The 14,506-nt window shown below is 57.6% G+C and overlaps 1 protein-coding gene across 2 annotated transcripts in view; it reads right to left on the minus strand.

Moving 5' to 3' along the window:
* Positions 1–14,506, minus strand: part of DNAH1 (dynein axonemal heavy chain 1) — a 90,596-nt gene that overhangs the window by 342 nt on the left and 75,748 nt on the right. Inside the window, exons 56-78 of one of the 2 annotated variants that reach the window (XM_031663302.1) lie at positions 13,731–13,916; positions 13,223–13,414; positions 11,752–11,919; positions 11,477–11,668; positions 11,150–11,281; positions 10,507–10,632; positions 9,057–9,176; positions 8,783–8,932; positions 8,508–8,668; positions 7,424–7,649; positions 7,088–7,283; positions 6,628–6,779; positions 5,446–5,642; positions 5,048–5,192; positions 4,640–4,798; positions 4,428–4,559; positions 3,584–3,754; positions 3,321–3,500; positions 3,074–3,250; positions 2,247–2,417; positions 1,964–2,094; positions 954–1,305; positions 378–612 (exon numbers count right to left, since the gene is read on the minus strand). In XM_031663302.1, coding sequence (XP_031519162.1) covers positions 378–612; positions 954–1,305; positions 1,964–2,094; positions 2,247–2,417; positions 3,074–3,250; positions 3,321–3,500; positions 3,584–3,754; positions 4,428–4,559; positions 4,640–4,798; positions 5,048–5,192; positions 5,446–5,642; positions 6,628–6,779; positions 7,088–7,283; positions 7,424–7,649; positions 8,508–8,668; positions 8,783–8,932; positions 9,057–9,176; positions 10,507–10,632; positions 11,150–11,281; positions 11,477–11,668; positions 11,752–11,919; positions 13,223–13,414; positions 13,731–13,916 — 4,051 coding nt within the window. Of the gene's footprint in view, positions 1–377; positions 613–953; positions 1,306–1,963; positions 2,095–2,246; positions 2,418–3,073; positions 3,251–3,320; positions 3,501–3,583; positions 3,755–4,427; positions 4,560–4,639; positions 4,799–5,047; positions 5,193–5,445; positions 5,643–6,627; positions 6,780–7,087; positions 7,284–7,423; positions 7,650–8,507; positions 8,669–8,782; positions 8,933–9,056; positions 9,177–10,506; positions 10,633–11,149; positions 11,282–11,476; positions 11,669–11,751; positions 11,920–13,222; positions 13,415–13,730; positions 13,917–14,506 lie in introns of those variants that run through there. The other variant, XM_031663303.1, reaches the window with a different exon arrangement.

Below are 14,506 nucleotides of genomic sequence, written 5' to 3' on the forward strand. Positions count from 1 at the left end.
ACTGTATTGGGGACTGAAGATAGGGATGGCAGAGTTGATGCCACTTTTCATTCTCCGATGGACCCAGTCCAGACCAGTTCCTGCTCTGGGCCTCAGTTACCCCTCTGAACTCCCAATGACAGGCTGGGGCTTGTAGGCTCTTGGGGCCCAAGGTGGGCCTGCTGAGGGAGGCATGTAGGATAGGAGCTCAGGGGTGCTCCCCACAGCCAGATGGCAGGCCTTGGGCATTAACCTGCCTGCTGCTTGCTGGCCTGGCCCAAATCTCTGTTGTCCCTTGTTCAGCTAACCTGGATCAGTCTGACTGGCTTGGGCTGGGCCGGGCTGGGTTAGTCCTGGGTCCCCCCTCATAGTGTAGGCTCCCACCCCAGGCCTCATACCAGCACGAGTCAGTGTCTTGTAGATGGGGCACAGGTAAAAGTCCTGGTCCTGAGCCATGCGGTTGGGTGTTGGCAAGAGCCAGATAACGGCCATCTCTGTGTACAGCTCCTTGGGCTGAGACTCGGCCAGCTGGAAGGCCTCTGGATCCCAGCGGGCACCTTCCAGGAATAATCCATGGATATAGCACCCTACTTGGGGTCTTTGTGTTAACTCCGATGGTGTCTCAAGCATCACCTGTGGGTAAACACAGACACACCCCTCACACACAACAATACCCAGAATCTGGGTTAGGAGGCACAAAACTCCCTTCTGAGCTCTGCCTAATGCTGCCTGCCTGCCCATCATCATGTACCTACCACGTTAGCCCATGGCCTGTGGTCTGTGCCCTGCCTCTGTGGATTTCTGATGGACCCAGGCCAGACCCGTTCCTGGGACTCATGGCCTCTTCTGGCTTGGGTCTTTCCATGCCCTGGCTTAGGGAGCCCCCAACTGCCAACCAAGCGTGGCCTCAGAGCCTCTCCTCCTTGGGCTGTACCCTAGCCTGTCACCTGACCCGGCCCTGGCTGTGCCCAGACCTTGAAATCAAAGGAGATGGTGTCGATGGAGATGACAAATTTGCGGGCAAAATTCTGCAGAGTGCCTGTTAAAAAAGCCTGGGGGAAGAAGAAGCCACTGATCCAGAAGACAGCTGGGATGCCACCTTGGATCCAGGCCTGCAGGAAGTCCAGGCGTTGCAGCAGGTCCATGACCCATGAGGACAGAGGCTTGAGCGATGGGTAGGCCTTGGCACTCCAGAGCTGAGGCACAGTATTGTTGTACAGGCTGGCAGCCATCAGCTCCAGCTGCGAGGACATCACCACCAGCCCCTTGAGTGCCTTGAGTAGGTCTTGCAGTGTCTGTGTGATCACCTGCAGCAGCCGATTGTACCTGTGAGGCCAGTGGCAAGAGAATAGGTAGTGGGCTGGGGTCGCGTGGCAGTAGCTATGCTCCCCAGCTCAAGGCCACAGACTGAAAAGCAATGGCAAAATACAGAGACTAAGAGCAGAGAACTGGGTCAGGTGGCCTGGGTACAAATCCCAGCTCTGGCCCTTAGCAAATGTGTGAACTTGGACTGGGATAGCTTACTGAATATTTTGGGGGCACAGTTTACTCGTCTACAAAATGTGAATAATAAAAATATGGCTGAGTTGGCCAGGCGCGGTGGCTAACGCCTATAATCCCAGCACTTTGGGAGGCTGAGGCAGGTGGATCATGAGGTCAGGAGATGGAGACCATCCTGGCCAACATGGTGAAACCCCGTCTCTTAAAAATACAAAAATTAGCTGGGTGTGGTGGTGCACGTCTGTAGTCCCAGCTACTCAGGAGGCTGAGGCAGGAGAATCGCTTGAACCCGGGAGGTGGAGGTTTCAGTGAACTGAGATCACACCACTGCTGGCAACAGACAGAGACTCTGTCTCAACAACAAAAATGGCTGAGTTAGAGGTGTAGCACTTGGCATGGCACCTGGCCCATAGTAACTCCTGTTGTCATTTCTCTACAGTCCAGTGGCCACTGACTTGGGGCGGGGGTGTGGCGAGGTGATTACCTAATGACCTCTTGTACTAGCACTGTGTTCATTGATTCCTCATACAGCACTGGGTACTTGGTCATCACCCATTGCAAGTTGATAGGCTCAGGCACCTTGAGCAGAATGTTTTGGGTGACGTCCTCCACTATCTGCAGGGGCAAAGGAACACGGGGGTCAAGGCTGGCCCCCCTTATCCCCTGTGTGATTCCACATACACAGAGCTCCTTCCCACAGGGGAGTGGGCAGGATGGTGGAGCCCAGCCCGTCCAGCCCTTGGGCCCCTTCCTCTGACACCACCTACCTCCTCCCGGCCCCGGCTGCCTGCAGAAGATGATTTGGGTTGCAGCTGGATGATAGTGCCCAGGAGAGCGAACGTCTCGTTCTGGGCAAAGGTGATGTTGGCATTGTCATGCAGGCCAAAGATCTCAGGCATATCATTGAGTGGGAGGCTCTTGATGTAGGAGAGGTAGCCCTAGGAGGGAGGAGGCCAACATGGAAGCCCCTGGCTTGCTCCACCCCAGCCTTCAGAGTTACCCTCCAATGGAGCACATCCCCACTTGTCATATCCCCCACTTGTCACTCCTGCTTATAACCCTTATGCATGTCCCTGCCTTCGGACTCCAGGCCTCTGAGGCACTGTGTGGCATGGCCCTTGCTTCCCTCCCAGCCCCCTTGTTACTGCCATCCATTCCCTGCCCCTCTATTCAGTGGCCCAAATTTGTCAGGCTCCTTCCTGCCACAGGCCCTTTGCACTGATGACCCACACAACCCAGCCCTGGCTCATGGCTTCTCCCCACACATCTTAGGGGAAGCATCATTTCTGTGGCAGCCCTCCCTGACTGTGGAGTCTGAGCCTTGTTACCATCTTGGAGGAGCTGCCCCAAGCCTCCACTGAGTAATTCTACACACGAAGTGGCTGACCAGGAGTTCACGCACAGAGGCGAGCCCCAGTGGGCAGGGACTGACTCCCTCGCCAAGGCTGTCTTCGTGGGATGGATTGATTGATGAAAAGAACGCTGATGGAGGGTGGGGGCTGCGTCTCCTCCCACCCAGCACCAAGGTGCTCATGGTACCCTAGAACCCCAGCCTAGCAGGCCCCTCCTGTGTAGCCCTTTGGGCTGGACTCACGTGGAGGTCATAGGTGGGTGGGATCTGGTGGTAGATGCCCGAGGCACTGTAGCTGTGCTCAGGGGAGAGCACGTCAGGGTTGTAGAAGTCCTCCAGGATGTTCATGATGCAGCGCCGGTCCCAGTCATCAGTAACACGGCCCCCGTAATTGATCTCCCCTGCCGTGTACTTGAGGACCTATGGGGTGGGTGGGTGAGGGCTCCCCTAAGTGCCCAGTCCCCCAAGTCCCAGTCTGCCCCAGGCCCACCTTGTAGGGGATGTCATCATATTCTTCCAGGAACATCTTGAGCTGGCTGATGCAGATGCGCAGGTCTCCGTCCGTGAACTCATAGGGGATGTTGAAGCCCAGGGGCCCAAACTTACGGCGCTCGAGGGCATTCCCATGGAACAAGCACAGAGACAGCAACAGAGACTTGAACTCCATCACCTGGGGGAGGTGGGAGGCAGGGGAGGTGAGGAACCGGGACAGGGGCCAGGTATGATGGGCCTGTGTGCCCAGGTGTGCCTCACCTTGTGGCAGGAGTTGAGGAAGTCTTCACTAAGGCTACTGTAGGACTTCAGCAGGTTGGCCTTGACACCGCGTGGCGGCTCAATGGTCATCTTGGAGCCGTTCTGCAGGATGGACACTGGGAACTTGTTGCTGGGCAGGCTGGTGAGCCAGAGGCGGAAGTCCCTGTGTACCTGATGGCCATGGCTCCACGTGAGCATTGAGATCCATGCCTGGTGGCCATCCTGACACCAGGCTGCCTCCTGCTCAGGGACCCTGAGGTGGGTCAGACGTGGCTGCACAGACAACTGGTTAAAAATTGGACTTTTGGCTGGGCGCAGTGGCTCACGTGTGTAATCCCAGCACTTTGGGAGGCCAAGGCAGGTGAATCACGAGGTCAGGAGTTCGAGAACAGCCTGGCCAACATGGTGAAACCCTGTCTCCACTAAAAACACAAAAAATTAGCTGGACGTAGTGGTGGGCGCCTGTAATCCTAGCTACTCAGGAGGCTGAGGCAGAAGAATCACTTGAACCCGGGAGGTGAAGGTTGCAGTGAACCGAGATCGCACCACTGCACCCCAGCCCTGGTGACAGAGTGAGACTCCATCTAAAAAAAGAAAAAGGGGCTTTGGCAAGTCCCAGGTCACAGTCTGTGCTGGGTGTCCCTGGGCAAGTCACATCACCACTTGTACAGGTAACTGGGGGTGGGGGTGGATTGAGAGGATTAAGGACGTCAATGCGTGGCACATGTCAGTTGCCGAGCACATGAGGCAGAGTGCTTTGCATGATTCTCTTATTTCTGCCTCATTAGTCCCTGATGGATGCAGAGGAGGCCCCAGTGGGTCTGTGATGGGCAGGGCAACACACCTTGTCGGGGTTGATGTGCTCAATGAGGCGTTCTAGGGCTGGCATCCAGCTTGGTGCCAGGTGGCAGTTCTGGAAGAAGACCCACTTGCCCCTCTCTATGGAGCTGCGCATCATGGCTTCTGCCCGAGGGCCCTGCAGGGGCAGGAGCACTGAGCAGGGGGGCAGCTAGCCCATCCCCCAGCCCACTCTCTTTCTCCCTGCCTAACCCTGACCTGTCCCTGGCCCAGGGAGATGGCAGAGAGCTTTTTGGAGAACTTCATTTCTTCGGCAAACTTGTAGAGGTCGGCAGCAGGGTCTGTGCCGGGTGACAGCACAAAGATGAGGGGCGTGGTAGAGTTGGAGTCTTTGAACACCACTGACAGGTTGGCTGTCTGCAAGGGCAGGGGGAGATGCTGAGACCACCTGGGGCTGCAGAGCGATCAGGGCAAGGGAGGGGGATCTGGGGTTCTCAGAGTGGTCCCCAGTGGCTTCCTGGTGGGGGCTGGAACCTCTCAGAGCCTTTAGGGAGCAAGCAGGGGTCCTGGCCTGGCCAAGTAGTCTATCCAGATGCAGCCAGGGCCCTAGGACCCAGGGTGGGGACGAGCTCAAGGTGCCAGTCCTGCCAGGGTGCCAGCACTTGCCTGGGGCTCAATGAAGCGTGGCTCCAGGTTGGTGGCCACAAAGTCCTGCATGGCGTTGGTAACCTTATCCCCACGCAGGCAGCGGAGGACTAGCAGCTTCTGGAACTGGTCTAGGTACTTGTCCCAGATGCCAGGCAAAGGCTCCCTGCAACAGTAGCCCACACCTCCCTGAGAGCCAGCCTGTTGGAAGGAGGTTGGTGGCCCTAGGGATTTGGCCGGCTGGACAGCTGGGGAGAGTGGGCTATCCCAGGGATTCAGCACTGGGGGCACAGAGGAGATGTGGCCACAGCTGCTGGGCAACCCTGGGTGGCCCCCTAGAGAAGGCTCTCAGACAAGACTTTCCTAGGGACTCGTCCCCTCGATGGGCTCATCCTGCCATATTCTGGGGCCCAGCTAACCGGTGGGGTTCAAGGCTGTCGAAGATGACCCGGAATTCTGAGAGGTGCTTCACGAAGTCGGAAGAGAAGGAGGAAAAGTTTGGCAGGTTCGAGAGTGCTAGGATGTCTCGCCAGGCCCGGTCTGACAGCCAGTCCGGTGCTGGATTCTCAGTCATGATCTGGATGGAGCCCCCGGACAGGAGGTAGTGCCACTCACTCTGGCAGGGGACAGGAGGAGGCTCATGCTCAGGCCCTGGCCAGCTCCTCCTGCTCTGGGCACCCCCACCCAGTAGTGTCTCTCCAACCACCCTCACCTGGAGAAACTGAGTCTCCCTTGGGGGTGGTAGTCAAACGGGTCTGGGTTAGTGTTCCCACCCTGCCTTTTCCTGACTGTGTGCCTTTAGGGCAAGAGATGTGACTTCTCTGGGCCTCTGCCTTCTCATTTGGGAGTAGAAAGAATCAGAAGATTGACTGCTTCCCAGGCCAGAGTCCTGTGCCAGGCATGCAGTTAGGGCTCTGGCAGTGGTGGCTGTCACTCTCACTGTCTCGGCAGGGCTTTCCACTGCACCACGAAATGCGTGGGGCTTCATGAGAGTGTGAGTTCCTGGCCAAGCAGGTGTGGGAGGCTCAGGACAGTCTGTCCCTGGGGACAGTCTTCGTGCTCACCAGCACACTCAAGGCTCGAGAAGGCCTGTGCTCACAGCATTGGCCTTCTTGAACCTTGAGCCATTGGTTGGAGCACAATTAACCCAGGGTCTTCTGGCTGTTTTTATTTATTTATTTATTTTGAGACAGAGTCTTGCTCTGTCTTCTAGGCTGGAGTGCAGTGGCACGATCTCAGCCCACTGCAACCTCCACCTTCTGGGTTCAAGCGATCCTCCTGCCTCAGCCTCCTGAGTAGCTGGGATTACAGGCATGCTCCACCACACTCAGCTAATTTTTGTATTTTTAGTAGAGACCAGGGTGGTCTTGAACTCCTGGCCTCAAGTGATCCACCTACCTTAGTCTCCCAAAGTGCTGGGATTGCAGGTGTGAGTCACCGTGCCCAGCCCTGGCTGTTTTAAATCAAGGAATTGTGTTTCCTCTGCCCCTTTGCTCTTGTGGCGCCCTCATGCCTGGCTTTCCCTTTCCTTCCAGCCTATTCTCAGGCCCTGCCACAGGGCCACCCCTCAGGCAGTCTGTCCTCGGCATCTCTGCCAGCACCTGGTTGATTTTGCCTTCGTTCATCATGATGCGAACACACAGCAGGAAGGCAAACATCAGCTTGTGCTTCTCAAAGAGACTGCGGCAGACGTTGCTGTAGAGGCTGTAGGTCAGGTAGCGGTTGATGTTGGAGATGCGCTTCTTCAGGTTGTCTGTGGAGTGGAGAAGTGATGGCAGCGCGGAGAGGTGAGAGGAAGGAAGAGCCCCGGCGTCCAACCCAGCCTAGCCAGTCTCCCCAGCAGCCACAGGGGCAGCCTGGGCTTCCCCTTGGGCACTTGGTGTTCCCAGTGAAGGGGCTCTGAGGAGGGTAGGAGTGCTGTGTGCATTCTTATGTATTGTGAGTCTAAGAGGAGAGTGTATGCCAGTGAACACAGTTGTGAGTCTGTGTGTGCCCCACAGTGGAAATGTGTCCACATGGGTCATATCTGTGCAGGGTGGGAGCCTGGCATGCCGGTGCTACCTGCTCTCTCTGAATTGGCGATGCCCGAGAGGAAGATGTTGAGAAACCACTCGAGGGAGTACTGGTACATGGGGTCCACGTTGGCCAGGTCAGACACACAGAAGAAGAGGATCTGGGTGCGGACAGCCACGGGTATGTACTCCATGCGTGTCAGGTCGATGTCCTTCTCCGTCTGCTCTGCAATCCTGACCTTGGCCTGTGGGTGCAGTGGGTGGGGGGAGGGGTCAAAGAGCAGAAGGCAGAGGGTTAGGGGGGCAGGCCTAGGGCAGACAGGGAGAAGTCGGGGGCAGGCCCGGGGCAAGCCTGGGGCAGGTAGGGGGGCAGGCAGCGGCTGACCTGGATCTCAGCAGCTTTCATCTTGGAGGCTTCCAGCACCTTGATGAGTTCCATGTCATCTACAGGGTTGCCCTCGGAGGAGCTGAGCCGGTACAGGATCTGGTCCTCAATGTCCTTCAGCTCCTGGCGCATCTTGGCATTACTGATAATCAGCTGGTTCTTGGCCTCCTCCAGGTCGGGTCGCTCCTCTGCCACTACCTGGCCCAGTAGCTGGTCCTCTAGGCCACTGCCGGGGGGAGGGGACACCAAGTCTGTACTACCTGGTGGGCGCCAGAGGGCCAGCTGTGAACCTGCTCACCTATCCACCTGTGCTTCTAGGGCTCCAAGAGCCTAACAACCTTGCCAGTGTTGTCCTAGGAGGCCTAGCCTCCATCTCAGGCTTCAGGGCTAGTGCAGAGCCTGCCTTCAAAGATACCAGTTCTCAGTGAGACCTTGCAGGGCAGCCTGTAATCCTAGAAGGGGCTGAGCAGTTGGATGTGTGAATGGCTGGGGTCTCAGGACAATACCTCCTTGGCAGGAGGGGCTGTGATACCCGGGGCAAGCCTTCAGGGTGTTTTTGCCCCCTGCTTTGTGGAGAGGTTCACACTGACCACTGAAATGGAGGCCTTAGCACAAAGCAGGCCTGTGGGCTGTGGGCTGTGTGTGGATGGCCCGTGAAAACCACAGTGCCTGGGCTCGTGGCAGCAAAGGTAAGAAGCAGGGTATTTGGGTTCAGGGAGCCAGAGTGTGCCCGACCTAGGGCTCTGGGGCAGCTCTGAGGATGAGGGCACAGGGCCTGGTGAGGGCTCAGCAGGAGAGAAGGGGTCCCTGAAGGAGGTGAGGCTGGTGCTAGACACGGAGGCTGGGGACCTTGGCCAGGGATCTGATGAGGTGGGGATGAAGGTTCTTAGGTGGAAACAGTGGTGGGTAGGAGGAGCTGGTGGAAGGGCTAGAAAGGCTTGGAATGTGAGTGCCTGGGGGGAAACTGGTGGAGACTTTGAGTGGGGGAAAGTCCCACTGACTCCCGACCTGGGGGTGGGAGAGGGGCAGCTGGGCAGGCAGAGTCAGAGCTGATGCTTGGGGGTTCCCAGGGGTGGGGGCTTACCTGGGCGACAGGGTGAAGTTGATAAGGGTGAGTTTGGTAGCGATCTCGGGCGTGTAGTGTGGGTTGGGCAGCTTGGTGGTGATGTACATCCTGAAGTCCTCATGGTAGGGGATCACCGTGTCCCCCAGCTTCAGCACCGTGTTTCCCTGCTGCTTGTACGTCTGTGGCAGGTGGGACTGGTGGGTACTATGGCCTAAGCATCACCAGTGGGGCAGGGGGAGGGGACTGCCCTGTCCAGGCCTACAGCCACCCTGCCATCACCACTGCAGACTCACCTGCTTGAGCAGCACAGGCTCCAGGGCCGGGTCCAGCTCCTCGCCCACGTTCTCCAGGAGACATGGTTTGCCAAAGCGGATGGCGTTCTCCATGCTGCGCAGGAAGTCACGGTCACTCAACTTGAACACGTCTAGCCCATTGTCCTTCTCCTGTAAGGAAAGGGTGAAAGAAGAGGTTGCAGGGACTGACAGCCAGCCTGAGGCTCTGTTGCTCACCATTACCCTTGCTATGCCTGGCTGGGGTGGGGTGGTGGTGCCTGGTGGGTGGGCTCACCATGTTCTTGATCCATTTGTTGGCCTGGCTCTGAGGGTCAATGAAGTGGGTCCAGCGCTGGGAAAACTGGTTGATGACCCCGTTCTCCACTGAAAGTGTGTCGTTGGGGAGGCCAGCGATCTGTGGAGAGCCAGGCACTGGACTAGGTCAGGGCTTTCCTGCAAGCAGGGTCACTGGGGGCATCAGCATCTCCCAGCCTCGTGCTTTGGCTATGGACTTCCCTCTCCTTACTGCATCCCCTTGGAGGTTGCGGGCAGGTAACAATGTGGGCAAGGCCTCACCCCCAGGACTCCTGCCTCTCCCCCGCTCCTGGGCTGGATACCTAACCATGGCACAGCCCCTGAGACAGCACAGGCCCAAGGACACTGATGGCCCCAGATGGACAGAGAAATCCACAGACAGAAATGCCCTCCTTCGCTGTGCCTTTCTGTCCTCTTGCCTACTGAGTGCTCGCTTGGTGAGACCATCTTCATGGAGCCCATACCCCACTGACCCTCCTGACCTCTGCCCATGCCTGGCCTCTGCCTATGGCCTCTTGGTTCCCTCTCTTTGCCAACTCTCCCTGCCCTTCGGAGTCTTGCTCAGATACTTCCTTTAGGAAACCTTTTCTTTTCTTTTTTGGCAATGGCAAGATCTTGGCTCACTGGAGCCTCCACCTCCTGGGTTCAGGTGATCCTCCCATCTCAGTCTCCCGAGTAGCTGGGACTACAGGCATGTACCACCATGCCTGGCTAATTTTTGAATTTTTAGTAGAGACAGGGTTTTGCCATGTTGCCCAGACTAGTCTCGAACTTCTGGGCTCAAGCAATCCACCTGCCTTGGCCTCCCAAAGTGCTGGGATTACACTGCATCCGACCAGACAACCCTTCTAAATCCTACTGTGGATGCTGCTTCTCAACCTCCACCCAACCCATTTTTTTTTTTTTTTTTTTGAGACAGAGTCTCGCTCTGTCACTCAGGCTGGAGTGAAGTGGCACAATCTCTGCTCACTGCAACCTCCACCTCTTGGGTTCAAGCCAATTCTCCTGCCTCAGCCTCCCGAGTAGCTGGGATTACAGGCTTGTGCCCCCACACCTGGCTAATTTTTATATTTTTAGTAGAGACGGGTTTTCACCGTGTTGGCCAAGATGGTCTCGAACTCCTCACCTCAGGTGATCCACCCACCTTGGCCTCCCAAAATGCTGGGATTACAAGCGTGAGCCACCATGCCCGGCCCATCACACTCTTAAAAGTACCCCTAATCCCTCTCCCCACATTTAGCTGTGCCACACTCAGTCCAGCTTTCTTCTCCTCTCCTACCCACCACCCTCTTGCTGGACAGGAGGGTTCAGCAGAGGCAGCTCCGGGCCAGGCCCTGGAAAGCAGGGTAGGAAGGAGGCAGAAGGCTCCTGGCCCAGCCTGGACCACACCACAGGCCCTGCCTGGGCACTCCTGCCCCTGGGGTGGGCACCTGCCACGAGCGGATCTTCACAGGGTTCCCCAGCGTCCCGATTAGCGTGGGCTCGGAGGTGTGTGGGACGTTGTGGCTCCTGAGCTGCTTGACCCAGCTGTCGTAGAGCACTGTGCGGTACTGGCCCTGGGGAGATGCCAGACTCAGGACCACTCCACCACGACACCCACAGAGACCTCCCAACTCCCACTAAGCCACAGTCCTTGGCAGTTACAGAGACCTGAGCTCAGACATGGAGCCAGATACCTGCATTCTAATCCCACTTTGGGTGACTTTCTTGGCCTCCACAAACCTCAGCCCTTCATCTGTGAAATGCTAACGATGCCCGCCTGTAGTGGCGGCTATGAGGATTAAATGGGACACAGATGGCATGTTTAGAATAGTGCCTGGCATGCAGCAAGTGCAGAAGTGTGAGCTCTTCTATGTTCCCACTAGGTGGCTTTTCTGGCTGTTTCGTACACTGCTGTATTCCCAGTGCTTTACAGTGCCTGGCTCAGAGAGGGAGCCTGCTAAGTGCTTGTTGAATGACTGAGTGAGGGGAGAGCCACCTGCAGGCTGCCTGTCATTGGAGGCGAGGCCTCAAGGAGGAAGGGTCTCTTTGGGAAGGCGAGGCTGGTCAGAGACACAGGTGGGGACTTCTTACCGTGAAGGGGCCCAGGTAGGCCACAAAGCCGGCGGCCACCAGGACATCGCCAGAGATGTTGTTGAGCATGTACTGAAGGTTCTCCACTGTCTCCTGCCAGCGCACCTTCTCATCCGACAGCCCGTTGATGAGCTGGAGGGGCAGCCCCGTGGCGTGGGCTCTGGGAGGCTGGGCTAGGGGCCTGGGGCTGACCTACCCGCTGTAGCACCTGGGGTTGCCAGGGAGGGGGTGTGGACAGCCACCCCAAGGCCCACCCTCGCCCTGGTCCCTTCTGGCCCCTGTCTGGGCCAGGCCCACCCGCAGGCCTTGCAGGAGAAGGGTGCGTACCTTGCCAGCGCGGCCCAGCCGCTGCTCACACTGCTCACACTTCAGCTCCAGCTCCTCTTTCTTGGTAATGCATTCCCGGTACTTAGCCTGCATTGTGGCGATGCCGTCCTCCACCTCACGAAGGCGCTGTTTTGCCTCATCCAGGATCCGCTGTGTCACCCCCAGGTCGTCCTGGGCCTCCCGCAGGGCTTGCTGTGGGGCGAAGGGCGCAGGGTTAGCTCGCCAAGTAGCCCAGGGAGGGGAGCATACCCCCACCAACTCCACTCAGCCCTCACCCGCTTGGGCTCCACGGCCTTGGCCACGAAGTGGTACTTGTGCATGGCGCGCACCCACTGGCAGATGGAGGTGCAAGCCTTGGACACCTTGGCAATGGCGGCTGGCTGGAACTCTTCATTATCGATGTACGGCTGGATGGCTTTGATTACCACGTCCCCAATGTTGTCCTGAGGTGGGAAGCCTGGGCCTCAAGAGGCTGCTTCTCAAAGGTGACAGGGGAAGGGCTCTGCTGGGAGGTGGGGCCTGCCGAGGGACGCCCTGACTTTTATGCCCTGTGCAGGCCTCAGTATAGATTCTTTCTCCTTAAGGAACAACATAGCCCAGAAAGGCTGGCCAGAAAGGAATCTTTGGTCCCCAGGATTTTAGATCATATGATTAGGGAGGTCTTCCTTGGTATACTGTGGCAGTCTCGAGAGCCCATAACACACAAGATCCCACTTAAAAGCTCATTTAGAGGCAAGGGCTACTTTCTGAAAGCAAGCCCATCAGCAGGTATTGGGATGAGTGAGTGGTTCTGAGGCCCACCAGGCTCATGTTCAACCTCAAGAGCTGACGCCATCCCCTGGGGCTCTTGTCCCACCCAGGGAGAGTCCAGCCCTGTAATTCATAATAGGCCCAGGTATTTGCATTGCTCACGAGCTCCCAGAGGTCAGAGCGTGGGCCCCGGGGAGCCTAAGCACCAGCCTTGAGCACTCCTGACTTGGGCGCTTCTCTCAGAGGGACTTGATTAGGCCTGTGGGGCCTCTAGTTTCCTGTCTGATGGAAGAGGAGAAGGAGGGGTGGGATAGCCCATAAGGAGTCCAGATGCTGCTGAAATGGGTGTGGGATGTGCCCAGGGCCTGATACTGACACACAGTGGATGGTGGCCTGTGTGGGACAGGCAGCTACCCCCTAGCTAATTTCTGGGCTGCAGAGCTAAGGGGCTATGAGCTCCAGGCTACTTAACCATGGCACAGCCCCCGAGAGAGCACATGCCCAAGGATACTGATGGCCCCAGATGGACAGAGAAACCCAGAGACAGACAGGGAAGCTGGGCCCCAGGTGCTGAGGCTGAGGGAGACAGGGAATGACTGGGCAGATGGTGAAGGTCTTGGCCAAGGCCTGGGGGTTGCTGGGAAGAAAGGGCATGAAAGAGAATCCCCAGGCTGTGGAGACTTGGAATGACCATGGGTGACTTCCTATGAGGCACAGGAGCCTGTCCAGGTCCCAATTTCCTCAATACCTTTCTGTGGGTGAGTCTGTCACCCTCAGACTGAGAACTCCTTGGGGCCGGGCTCTGGTTCCAGCCATCTGCGTGGCCCTCAGGCCCTTGTGTGGTGCTGGTGGTGGGGAGGTGGACAGAGAGAGACGGGACAGAGGCCACTGCACATGCAGATGCTGTGGTGGGGCAGGCTCCTCTCCAGCTTCACTGTCCTGCTGGGCAGGCCTTGTCCTCACTTGCTGGCTGGCCAGGGTGCCTGGCATGCTTACCTTGTCAAACTTGAAGAGGCTCTCGAGGAAGCGGCCCGGGTCCTGCAGCAGCCCCTTGCCAGGCTCCCAGTAGTCATCCACCTTGGTGCCTGGCTTTTCTCCAGGCACCTTCTTGGGCTTGATGCCTTTCATGATGCACACAGCTTCTATGACCAGCTTCACGCCTGGGGGTGGCCGCTGCATGGCACGTACCTGCAGGCCCAGCCACCAAGTGGGGAAGACTCAGACCCAGTGGGCATCCCTGGGCAGGGACCCTGACAGAAAGGTTGGCCCTACCAACCAAGTCCCTACTACCACAGGACACGGGCAGATCCAGAGATCCACCGAAGTTGGCCTCAGCCCACAGTTCCTCCTGCTCCTCAACCCAGGTACCCATACTTCTACCTGGGCCCTGGCGGCTGGAACGAGGAGGGCGGGGCAGGCAGCTGGATCACAGGGGATGTGCAGAAGGAGGGCCTGAGGACAGAAGCATATGAGAGGGAATGCCAGGAGATGCCCTGCTGCCCACCTCAGTCACATCGTTCTTGTTGAGGTTGCGCAGGCTGGCCAGTGCCGCGTCCAGGGCCGGCAACGCCTCGTCCAGGTCCTTCTGAGCATCATCGGCAATAGCTTGTGCCTTCTTGGCCTTCTCGTTGGCTTTGATCTCCTCTGTCTGCACTGAATTCCGGGTCTCCTCGGCGACGGCCGTATCCACCTGGGGATGGGAGACAAAGGGCTGTCCTCTTCCCTTTTCTCTTCTCTGCATCTCAGTCTCCTCAGATGGAAGGAAATGAGCGTTGGGGTGCCCTGTTCTCCAAGGGCCCTCCAGCTGTGATAGGCCAGAGAGGCCTGGGAATATCAGGAGTCCCTTCCACCTCCTGAGTGCTCACCACGGGCCTGACGTGTGGCTGGGGGCCTTACAAGTTTGGATATCAGTGCCCCACGGGCAGGGCCCCCTAAGCCTGCAGGCACCTTCACGCAAGACAGAGAAAGACCTTCCTCCTGCCTTTCTTCCAGCTTCTATCTGCTGGGAAATTTTGCAGTGCACTGACTTTGCTGAGCAGGATACTTGACTATTCCTTCCAGAAAGTTGTCATAAGGAATACACAAACTGCAAGGTCTGCTGTGAGGATCGGGCCCTCCAACGCGGGGCCCTGTGCTGGGCAGACTCCGGGTTGTGGTTATTGGAATCGTTTGGATTCCTCTGCCTTGCTCCTCACCGACCCCCTGCCCCATGCAGTGCCTGGCACAGAAGAGCTACCAGGCAAACATTCCACGACTAAATGGATGACTACTGATTGAGGA

This window comes from Papio anubis, chromosome 2 (assembly GCF_008728515.1).
Source record: "Papio anubis isolate 15944 chromosome 2, Panubis1.0, whole genome shotgun sequence".
In the NCBI taxonomy this organism is placed as follows: Eukaryota; Metazoa; Chordata; class Mammalia; order Primates; family Cercopithecidae; genus Papio; species Papio anubis.